The following is a 12,170-nucleotide window of genomic DNA, read 5'->3' as shown; positions in this document are numbered from 1 at the left end:
ATACTTCAAATGCTTCAAATGGTAAATTTTATGTTATGTATATTTTACCACAATAATATATATATACAAATACATATTTAATTATAGACAACTATAACAACTTACATTGACAACCTAGTGTAGCAGTTCTCAAGCGAGTCTGACCCAGAAACTTGGAGATTATCAATACTCTTTCAGGGGGTCCAGAAGGTCAAAAATATTTCCTTAATTATACTAAGACATTAGAGACCTTTTTAACTCATTTTCTCACTAGTAGAGTGTAGTTTTTCCAAAGGCTTCTATCAAGCCAGACATTAAAGAGATTTGCAAAAATGGACAATGATACTACTCTTCTCAGTAAATTGTTTTTGTTTTGGAAAATATGGTTATTTTTCATCAAAAAACATTATAGTCACATTTAATATGACTATTATTAAATGAATTAAATATTTCAAACATTTCAGTTTTCATTTCTAATATGGTAATATCAACAGATAAAAGGCTACAAACAAAAGCTCTTTGGTGTCGATGATTTTTTTTTTTTAATGGTAGGAGGTCTTGAGACCAAGAAGTTTGAGAACCATGAGCCTAATGACATCATTCTAGAAGTGTTTCTTCTTTTAACAACTACCAACATATGCTGATCCTTGGCCTATACAAATATTTCTCCCTTACCTGCTGTCCATTTCGGATAAAAGTTCCAAACCAAGTCCGGACTTTCGCATTTGTTCCAAGAAGCAAACCACTAACAAAACAAACCAAGTCACTCACTCCATCTTCACTAGCTTCATTTTTAGTATGATCCAATGTCAAAGCTACTCCAAGACCTGGTAAGTGACATTCTTCCACCTAACACAGCAAAGGAAAAAAAACTGAATTCAGTATCGTATGAAAAAGGGCCAGGATGCTTTAGAATCTAAAGCATCTAAAGTTTAGGGGAAGACTGGGAGTTCCTGCTGTGGAACAGCAAGTTGGGGATCTGGCATTGCCTCTGCAATGGCACAGGTTCAATCCCTGGACCAGCGGCAGTGGGTTAAGGATCCAGTCTTGCCACAGCTGTGGCATGGGTTGCAGCTGGAGCGTGGACAGGATCCCTGGTCCAGGGACTTCTTCATGCAGCAGGTGCAGCCAAAAAAAGAGCTTAGGGGAAGACATTTTCACAAAACAGAAAAACCCAGAAAGGAAGGTAATATATTCAGTAATATAACTACAATTCCAAATGTCTACAAAATTTTAAAACCATCTCAAGAAAAGTTCCTGGTCCCAATATAAAGACTTTTGCCTCAAAAAAATAATAAGATCTCTTACCACCATGCCTCGGACCTTGAGGGCCTGAGAAGGATTCATTTTACATAAGAAGCGTAAGGCATCAGTCCTTCGCCTTCCTCCAAGACTTTCTTCGTCTTGTCGTTCTCCATTTTTGATCAGGCCCCTACAAACTAAACATTTAAGAGCCTCTATTACTTTAAGCTTTGTAAGATGTCAAGAAATAATTTTTTCAGCCTTGAGAACCATCATTTACACATATTAGAAACTACAGAAGAAAAGAATCAGGGAAGTCTCATCATGACTCAGCAGAAACGAATCTGACTAGTATCCAAGGACACAGGTTCAATCCCTGGCCTCGCTCAGTGGGTCAAGGATCCGCCATTGCTGTGAGCTGTGGTGAGGGTCTCAGACACAGCTCAGGTCTGGCATTGCTGTGGCTGTGGCGCAGGCCAGAGGCAACAGCTCCAAAGTGACCCCTGGCCTGGGAACCTCCATGTACTGCGGGTACAGCCCTAAAAAGATGATATATTAAAAAAAAAAAAAAAAAGAGAGAGAAACAGATCAGGAAAATTGAAAGCATGACAATAGAAACTGGTCAAAGTGAAGCAAAGCACGAAAACACAAAAAAATACAAAATAAAGCAAAGAGTGGAAAGACTCAAAACATGAACAGTGCAGGGTGGGAGGAGGCGCTGGGGGGTTTGGGATGGAAATGCTGTAAAATTTGGTTGTGATGATCAATGTGCAACTATAAGTGTAACTGAGTAATTAAAAAATGCTATAAAAAAAGGGAAAAAATATCAAGGACTAGATAGTGCTGGAGATGAATCAGATAAATTTGAAACTAAATAGGTTTTTCTTAGATTAAAATACTTACAAATGGTCAAGAAAAAATGAACAGTATGACCTGTGGAACATCAAATAGTCAAACATACTTGTAATCAGAGTCTCAGAAAGAGAAACAGAATGAAAGAAATAATGACATGTGCAATACCATGGATGGACCTAGAAATAATCCTGCTAAGTGAAGTCAGTCAGACAATGAGTCATCAATATCAAACGCTATCACTTCACATGTGGAATCTAAAAACAGGACACAATGAACTTCTTTGCAGAACAGATACTGACTCACAGACTTTGAAAAACTTATGGTTTCCAAATGAGTCAAGTTGGGGGATGCACTGAGGGTTCGGGATGGAAATGCTATAAAATTTGGTTGTGATGACTGCTGTACAACTATAAATGTGATAAAATTCATTGAGGAATTAAAAAGAGAGACTGCCACTAAATTTAAAAAAAAGAAAAAAGGCTCAACTGTATTTGTCCACAAGATATCCACCTTAAATATAAAAACATGAAAAATTTTTAAATTCCAAAATGCATACATACCATGCAAACACTAACTGTAAGAAAGCTGATATGGCTGTACTAATATCAGTAAAGCAGACTTCAAAAGGAGGAATATTACCACGAATAAAGGATATTTCATGATGAAAAAGGCTCAATTTATCAAAAAGATATAACAATCTTAAATGTACATGGACTCAGTAAGAGCTTCAAAATACACAAAGATGTATAGCAGAAATTGGCACAACATTGTAAGTCAACTATATTTTAACTTAAAAAAAAATTCAAAATGAATGACGAAAAAACTGACAGCCTGAAAGAGAAAGAGACAACTCCACAATTGGGTTTGGAGACACTGACATGCCTCTCTCAGTAACTAGACAGAAAATCAGCAAGGATACAGTACATAAAGCACCTTTATATATCATCATGTTCAGTAAGTCTCCCAGAAAAAAAGGAAAATATTATCAATACTTTCATTTTACAGATGCAAAAAAAAGCATTTTTTTAACAGCTTTTATTGAGGTGTAATTACATATCATAAACTCACTTGTTTCTAAGTGTACAATTTAATGTTTTCTAGTAAATGTAGAGAATTGTGCAACCATCTCCATAAGACATTAGAACATTTCTGTTACCCCGGAAGGATTCCTAGTGCCACCATATTGATAGAGAACAAACAATGACAAAGCCAGAAATTATGACCCCCCGCCCAGACCCAGCACTTTTTTTTTTCCTCAGCTCTGACTTTCCAAATTACCTTTCTTAAAAAAATGTAATTTATATCACTCAGAACCAAACAACAATCTTCAGTCATCAGCAGTTTGAAATAGAGGTGAAAGAGTTCTGGCTGTGGCTCAGCGGGTTATGAACCTGCCTAGTATCCATGAGGATGCAGGTTCAATCCCTGGCCTAATGGATTAAGAATCTGGCATTGCCTTGAGCTGTGATGTAGGTCATAGACATGGATCAGATGCCACATAGCTGTGCTTATGGCTGTGGTGCAGGCTGGCAGCTGAAACTCCAATTAGACCCCTAGCCTGGGAATTTCCATATGCCACAGGTGTGGCCCTAAAAAGAAAAAAGAAAGAAAGAAAAGAAAAGAAAAGAGAGGTGAAAATTTCAGTTGATTTCATTTCTACCATATACTGTCCTGCAAAATGGCAGCAATAAGACTAAAAAATAGGAGTTCCCGTCAAGATACGGCGGAAACGAATCCACCTAGGAACCATGAGGTTACAGATTCGATCCCTGGCCTCGCTCAATGGTTTAAGGATCTGGCATTGCCCTGAGCTGTGGTGTAGGTTGCAGACGCAGCTCAGATCTGGTGTTGCTGTGGCCTAGGCTGGCAGCTACAGCTCCGATTCAAATCCTAGCCTGGAAACCTCCATATGCCGTGGGTACGGCCCTTAAAAAAAAAAAAAAAAGACTGAAAAATAAAGGTCTGATTGCTGGTATTTTTGATTACATCTTTTCCTATGGCTCTGGCTGTTTCACAGATATCTGTCATCTGTTCGTTCACTAAGCATAGGGATTGCATCTTCTATTTCTTCAGCATTTTTTTAAATTCCCTGTTATACACTGGTGACCAACAGCAAAAAAAAGGAAGAAAGAAAAAAAAACACTGCATACTCCACATACTCAAAACCGTAACTGTGAAATAATTTTGACTTCTCTAAACTCAGTATTTCTACAGTGAATCCGTGCTAATAAATTTTCAAAAAATAAAATCTCAATTCAAATCCTATAAATGTTTCTTCTCAGCTCAAAACACAGGTCCTGCTCATGCCCAAGCAAATCTCTTCAATATCTCATTTTCAAATGACATTTTCCAGAGTTTCTGTCATGGCTCATCGGAAATGAACCTGACTAGCATCCATGAGGACGCAGGTTCGATCCCTGGCCTCACTCAGTGGATTAAGGATCCAGCATTGCCGTGAGCTCTGGTGTAGGCTGCAGACGCGGCTCAGATCCCACACTGTTGTGGTGTGGTGTAGACCAGGAGTTATAGCTCCGATTCAACGCCTAGCCTGGGAACCTCCATATGCCACAGGTGCAGCCATAAAAAAAAAAAAGGCAAAATATATAAATAAATTAAATTAAATTAAATGACATTTACCTTCATTAAAACTATCAGGAACATTGGCCACCAATAGACACAAGAACCAGGCACCATTTCTAACATGTAGCAAGGCTTCAGCTACATCAACTATAGGAAGCAGGGAAGGGAGTTCTGTAAGAAAACAAAAATCAGTGTTACTACTAAAGAGTGCTATTTCACTGTATTATACATTAAACATCTTCTGACATTTCACCAATGTCATTTAAAAGCAGTTAAATTAAGGTACTTTCTTTTCATAGTGTAGAGCTGAACTGTCCAACAGGACAGCCACCAGCCACATGTGACTATTAAAATTAAATTAAATTAGGAGTTCCCGTCCTGGCTCAGTGGTTAACGAATTCAACTAGGAACCATGAAGTTGTGGGTTTGATCCCTGCCCTCGCTCAGTGGGTTGAGGATCAGGCATTGCCGTGAGCTGTGGTGTGGGTCACAGAAATGGCTCAGATCCTGAGTTGCTATGGTTCTGGCATGGGCTGGTGACTACAGCTCCGATTGGACCCCTGGCCTGGGAACCTCCATATGCTGCAGGTGCGGCCCTATGAAAGACAAAAAAAAAAAAAAAAATTCAATTAAAAACAATTCAGGAGTTCCCATCCTGGCTCAGCAGTAACAAACCAAGTAGTATCCATGGGCACTCATGTTCGGATCCCTGGCCTCACTCAGTGGGTTAAGGATCTGGTGTTGCCATGAGCTGTGGTGTAGGTTGCAGAAGCAGCTCAGGTCTGGCGTTGCTATGGCTGTAGTGTAGGCTGGCAGCTACAGCTATGATTTGACCCTTAGCCTGCGAACTTCCTTATGCCAAAGGTGTGGCCCTGAAAAGCAAAAAATAAAAATAAATAATAAATAAAATAAAAACAGCTCAATTCCCCAATCACACCAGCCACGTTTCAAGTCATCCATAACCACCTGTGGCTAGTGGCACTGTACTGGACCACACAACAGTCATTGCTGTGGTTGACAGTGTTGGTCAAAAGAGTTACTTTGATGAAAATTTTCTCTGCATTTTTATGTCCTCTATCTTCTAATTCTGATCATGCACACCTACTATAAAAAAAGTCTGGAAAATACAGAAAGTATGAAGAATGAAAATGAAACCAACTCTAATCTCATCACTCAAAGTTAATGATTTCAACTGTTCCATTTTAATCCCCCATGGGTATTAATTTAAACAAAACTAGGCTTATATTCTAGTTACTATTTCGCCCCTTGCTTTTCTCATTTAACTTACTGTAAACATTTTCCAAAATGATTAAATTTCTTCAAACACACTATTTTAATGGCTGCATAGTATCATGGAAATAATAGAATTTACTTATTGTCCTACTATTAGTCATTTTTGCCCTAAATTTTTAAGGTACATTCTTAATTAGAGGATCTTTAAAATAACACAACATTCCAGGTTAAGAAGTTACGTGGGATCATTTAACAAGAACTGTATCTGAAATGTATCTTAGCAGTAATGACAGTACCTGCTTGTAAAATACAAAGTACATCCGCAGCTTCCTCCAAATAGACTGGACTCTCAAATAGTTCAGATGACTTGAAAAAAAATTCACCACTGGATTCAGATACCTTATTTAAAAAAAAAAAGAAAACCAAACAGGTCACTACTGTGACACAGGTTCAACCCCTGGCCCAGGAACTTGCGCATGCCGCAGGCACAGCCCAAAAAAAGGAAAAAAAAAAGACATGATGAACTCTATTAAGTTCAAGTGATGAATCAGAACCCTTACTATTTTTGTAATTATTTGCTGAGTTTATAGATCACATCTCTTAATATATCATTAATATACTGTAACAGAATATGCAGTATGGGATTGATTATTAATTTAACTACAATTAGTCAGTTCCATTAATTACTATTACACACACGCAGCATGGCTCTTGATTATTTATTTCTATATGAATATTTGGGGAATCTGAAATTAAAGACAAGCCAAGCCAAAGAAATGAATTAGGAATGCTACCTACATAAGCTGTAGTTCAAAAAAAAGTAAAAAACTATAAACTGAAAGCAGTATAACAACTATAAATTCATGTTCTAAATGAACTGTGGGAAAAACAAAGGATAAAAATTTAGGTCAACAAAAGCACTAACTTTTCTATCCAGACACCTACAGTCAATTAATCTTCAACAAAGGAGGCAAGAAAATAAAATGAGAAAAAGACAGTCTTTTCAGCAAGTGGTGCTGGGAAAATTGGACAGCCGCATGTAAATCAATGAAACTAGAACACACCCTCACACCACGCACCAAAATAACCTCAAAATGGCTTAAAGACTTAAATGTAAGACAAGACACCATCAAACTCCTAGAAGAGAACATAGGCAAAACATTCTGTGACATCAACCTTAAAAATGTTTTCTCAGGTCACTTTCCCAAATCAACAGAAATAAAAGCAAAAATAAACCAATAAGACCTAATCAAACTGACAAACTTTTTCACAGCAAAGGAAACCATTAAAAAAAAAAAAAAAAAGACATTTTACAGAATGGGAGAAAATAGTGTTACATGATGCAACTGAAAAGGGCTTAATCTCTAAGATATACAAATAGCTTATACAACTCAACAGCAAAAAAGCCAACAACCCAATTGAAAAACAGGCAAAAGACCTGAATAGACATTTCTCCAAAGAAGATAGACAGATGGCCAACAAGCACATGGAAAATCGCTCAACATCACTGATTATCAGAGAAATGCAAATCAAAATTACTATGAGGTACTACCTCACACCAGTCAGAACAGCCATCATTAATAAGTCCACAAACAACAAAGGCTGGAGAGGGTGTGGAGAAAAGGGAACCCTCCTGCACTGTTGGTGGGAATGTAAATTGGTACAAACACTATGGAGAACAGTATGGAGGTACCTTAGAAAACTACACATAGAACTACCATATGACTCAGCAATCCCACTCTTGGGCATCTATCCAGACAAAACTTTCCTTGAAAAAGACACAAGCACCCGCATGTTCACTGCAGCACTATTCACAAAGACAAGACATGGAAACAACGTAAATGTCCATCAACAAATGGTTGGATTAGGAGGATGCACAATGGAATACTACTCAGCCATAAAAAAGAACAAAATAATGCCATTTGCAGCAACATGGACAGAACTAGAGACCCTCATACTAAGTGAAGTCAGTCAGAAAGAGAAAGACAAATACCATGTGATATCACATACCTGGAATCTAATACAAGGCACAAATGAACATTTTCACAGAAAAGAAAATCATGGACATGGAGAATAGACTTGTGATTGCCAAGGAGGGAGTAAGGACTGGGAATTTGGGGTTAATAGATGCAGATCATTGCCTTTGGAATGAATAAGCAATGGGATCCTGCTGTATAGCACTGGGAACTATGTCTAGTCACTTGTGATGGAGCATGATAATGTGAGAAAAAAGAATGTATACATGTATGTGTGACTGGGTCACCTTGCTGTACAGTAGAAAATCGACAGAACACTGTAAATCAGCTATAATGGAAAAAATAAAAATCACTATTAAAAAATAAACATTCAATTACAAAAAAAAAAATACTAACTTTTCTGAAAATTTCCTACAGACGTTTCATCACTACATTTCCCATATGCTGAAGGGTGCTGAACTAACAAATGGAAAACTCCCAAAAGAAGATCACTTATTTTACCACAGCCATTAAGTAATGTATTAAGAAAAAGATATTGGAAAATATTAGTTAAATTTAAAGACCTAGTACAGTAGAAAAGAGTAAAAGTGTATAACTGCCTGTAATAGAAAAAATTTTAAGATTTGTAACATATCTTAAAAACTAGCTAAAACTAACTAAATCTCCCCCTTACCAGCATTTTCTTTGGAAAGAGAATCAGGGTGTTTTTTTTTTTTTTGGTCCAAAATTTATTAAACTAACTTTTTTATAAATTAACTGACCTTGAAATTCTCAAATTAAAAAGCATTTGCTTTCCAAAGTCTAGGCCCAGTCTTACATATCTTAATATGAAGATCCAGGTTAGTTCTTTGTATGGTAACAAACTTAAAATTCAGAGTTTCAATTAACTATCATCATCCAAAGTAATCTATGTAACCTGAAACTAATATAACACCATAAATCAATTCTACATCAATTAATAAATAGCTATCATTGTGCTAAGATGAGAAGTTGAAGAGTCTTCATTAGTAGAACTGGCATAGTGTATATGATTCAGCCGTCTAGTGAGAGGCTAACCAAATATTTTACATCCAATTCAGCTTTGATATTCCCCACTCACTATTATGTATGAGGTATGTAATTCATTCACTGTCCAAAGGAATCACACATTTTTCAGAAATCACACACATACTTCACTTTTTTAGGGGTGAAATTATATCCTATAGAGATATTATCAAATTTGGTTATTTATATAAGTCTTGAAGTCTATATTTTCCTAATTATCCAGAAGCCATTGTATGGACTCCATACCGAAAAATATCCTCATGATAAAAGTATGCAGAACAGGCACATTATGAGAGGAAATACTAATTAGAAACTGACAGGCTTTCTTTATTTTTTTATTTTTATTTTTTATATATAATGATTTTTTTTTCCATTATAGCTGGTTTACAGTGTTCTGTCAATTTTCTACTGTACAACATGGTGACCCAGTTACACATACATGTACACCTTCTTTCTCACAGGCTTTAAAGTCAGGCATTTAATACCTTTTTGAGCCTCTGAAAGGATAACACTTACATAAAAAACAGAAATATTTGTACAAGAGGATGCAACCTGGCTGCCTTCTGGCCTGTTTCTTCTACCTTCTAAGTGTAGAGATCAAATCATGTATATTTTGAGCTGTGGTTAAAATAAATGTACCTTGTTCATAATTGCCAACAATTCACTAAGCACAAGACGCAAGCGACGAGGCGAATCACTGTGTTCAAACTCTAAAGTCAGTCCATGCTGAAGCTGTGATACCAGGATGCTCTCTCCACTGCCTCCTCCAAGTTTATGCCTGATAAAGTACAAACATGCACAACATTTATAAAAACACTGGCACAGAAATGACAGGGTGAAAATTACCTCATAAAAATAATCTAGGAGTTCCCGCTGTGGCACAATGGGTTAAGAATCTGACTGCAGCAGCTCAGGTCACCGAGCATGGGTTTGATCTTTGGCCCAGTGCAGTGGGTTACAAGATCTGGCACTGCTGCAGCCATGGAGAAGGCTGAAGTTGCAGCTTGGTTTCAAGCAGCTGCAGCTTGGTATCAATCCCTGGCCCAGGAACTTCTATATTCCTCGAGTATGGCCATAAAAAATAATCACCATCATCTACAAAATAATGCATGAATTCTTTTCATATACTTCATAAATGGATTACTTCTAAAATCCTATTCAGGTTGTTCATCTATTTCAGGAATTTACAACCTATGTAAAGACTCCATCACAACTGACAGTTAATATCCACTTTCATTAACTACAGTGGCTCACTACTGGCTTCACAACAGGCAAAGAAGGACAAAATATATGCCCAGAATTTGGGGGAATCAATGTAAGCTTAAAAAAGCCTCCCAAGAGATTTCAGGAAATCGTTCTACTCCAGAGGAACTTATCCCACCCTTTTCCCACTGAAAGTAACTGGCCTAAGGACTTACCCTGAATACAAAGTGCACACAAAGTTCTCAGCACAACATTTTATAAGATGGAATTCAAAAGATCATAGAATTTTAATTACAAATAAAAATACTGGATTCTTTCTGTTTTAGCAAATCCAAGTAAATACCAAGCCACAGATTAGATATTACATTACCTAAGCTGCTGTTCTTTGCTGGCGTCCTGTTCTAAAGCATGAAAGTCCACAGACAACAATGCAACAATGGAATTGACAGCTTCTACTCCAGAAAGAAGACGAAGGATGAGTTTTTTATCCTGAGCCCAGCTTTGGCTCTGGTCAGCAGGAGCACAAAGTGCCATCCGCACCAAGCAGGGCAGGAGAAGTCTTAATTCTGGATCGCTTAAAGATGCCAAACGAACAACATCCACCTTCTGCATTGCTTCGAAAGCAAAAGGACTGACAAACTGAAGGCTTGTACACTCGGTCATTATCACAGTTGATCCTAGTGGTTAAAAAAAAAAAAAAGAAGAAGAAGATGAAGAAAAAGAAAAGAAAGAGAAAGTAGGGGTATAACTCCACATGCATGAATGCCTCTCTTTTTAACAACTCTGAAAAATGTGGTCTCTTGTTAATAGGACTAGTCGCTGGCAATATTCCTGGCACAATTAAAGGCTCCCTATGTTTCTATTGCCATCTGGAAAATGAGAAAGAAAACAGAGTATATTAACGTCTCTTCCAGCCTTGGGGATCTTCTGTTGTAATACTCCCATTTTGCAAAGAAGGAATATGAAACCCCGAGGGACTAAGTAACTGGCTCTGAGTAGTATTACTAGTCAGTGGCAAAATCTAACGCTGAACTCTCATCTACTAAAACCCAGTCCAATATTTTCTCCACTATACCAGTCATGAGTGCCACAACGTAGAGTAAAAGATCAGCATAGTAAAGAACGCTCCTCTTTCGTTTCACATGCCTACCCAACATCCGTAAAGCACTGTTAGACTTCTCTTTCCCACCCTCCACGAGTCGGTGGAACCACTATTAAATAGCCTCACTAGCCAGAAGCAATGCCAGATTCAACGCTCTGGAGACAAAAACAGTATGCCATACCTCCTGTGTTCCTAAGTTTAAAAAAACAAAAACAAAAACAAAACAGCTGTGGAGGTGCAATTAGCTGTGGGAGAAAGCTGAGTCCCACTTGGGCACTTTTCTGTCTTCAAGAGTAATCAGAAACAAAACAGCAAGTAGCAGGTAGCCAAAGCCATCCCCTCTGAGACCCACAAAACTGCAGAATCGTAAATAACAAAGAGTCGTGGGCAGAAATGCTGTTTTGCTTTTAATTTTAGCAAGAGGAGCTGGCCTTTTAACAGAGGGGCGGGCTGATAGAGCAGAGGCGTCAAGACCTGTGTGCTCATAGGTCTCGCCCTGGGCGTAAAGAGAACCAACCAGTTCCTCTGGCTGAGAAAAGTCGGGCCGGTGGCGGACACGGACCTCGGAACGCTCTAAGAGCCTGAGAAGCGGAAGCTTCATACCTTAAGATCTACCCTCCAACCTCCCGGGACCCCACCCGGATTCCACGCTCTAGAGGCGGGACGCGGTAGAAATCGAGAGCGCGGTCCGAAGTTGGGCCTAGGCGATAATCCGGATTCCCCAACCCTAGCTGTGCCCTGAGTCGACCTGGACACCAAAAACCCAGACGCCAGAACCCATCGGTCCGGCGGTGCGATAGGGGCTGGATGCGGACCCTGCACAAAGGCAGAGCCCGGACTGAAGGGAGAGGAACGCAGAGCAGACCGTTTCAACCTGCACACAGCACCTTCATTCATCCCCAGCGTCTGGCTCCGGTCGGCCACCGTACTGGACTGAGAGGAAGAGTGGCTGGCTG

At 38.5% G+C, this 12,170-nt stretch overlaps 1 protein-coding gene across 6 annotated transcripts in view; it reads right to left on the bottom strand.

Moving 5' to 3' along the window:
• The window catches only part of INTS2 (integrator complex subunit 2), a 62,083-nt gene extending 49,934 nt beyond the window's left edge, over positions 1-12,149 (bottom strand). The window contains exons 1-7 of one of the 6 annotated variants that reach the window (XM_084985028.1): positions 11,396-12,149; positions 10,483-10,789; positions 9,549-9,687; positions 6,186-6,288; positions 4,714-4,827; positions 1,288-1,418; positions 655-828 (exon numbers count right to left, since the gene is read on the bottom strand). In XM_084985028.1, the coding sequence (XP_084841154.1) occupies positions 655-828; positions 1,288-1,418; positions 4,714-4,827; positions 6,186-6,288; positions 9,549-9,687; positions 10,483-10,775 (954 nt within the window). In that variant the 5' untranslated portion in view covers positions 10,776-10,789; positions 11,396-12,149. The remainder of the gene's footprint in view (positions 1-654; positions 829-1,287; positions 1,419-4,713; positions 4,828-6,185; positions 6,289-9,548; positions 9,688-10,482; positions 10,790-11,395) is intronic. The other 5 variants (XM_084985027.1, XM_084985023.1, XM_084985026.1 and 2 more) reach the window with 5 other exon arrangements.
• Between the last annotated feature and the right edge of the window lie 21 nt (positions 12,150-12,170).

The sequence above is a fragment of the Sus scrofa genome, chromosome 12 (assembly GCF_054392235.1).
Source record: "Sus scrofa isolate SSC_HxYL_T2T_F1_AM1 chromosome 12, Sscrofa_HxYL_maternal_Yorkshire_Landrace_v2.0, whole genome shotgun sequence".
NCBI lineage: Eukaryota > Metazoa > Chordata > Mammalia > Artiodactyla > Suidae > Sus > Sus scrofa.
Note: the sequence above shows the minus strand (reverse complement) of the source record. Positions and strands in the feature narration are given on the sequence as shown.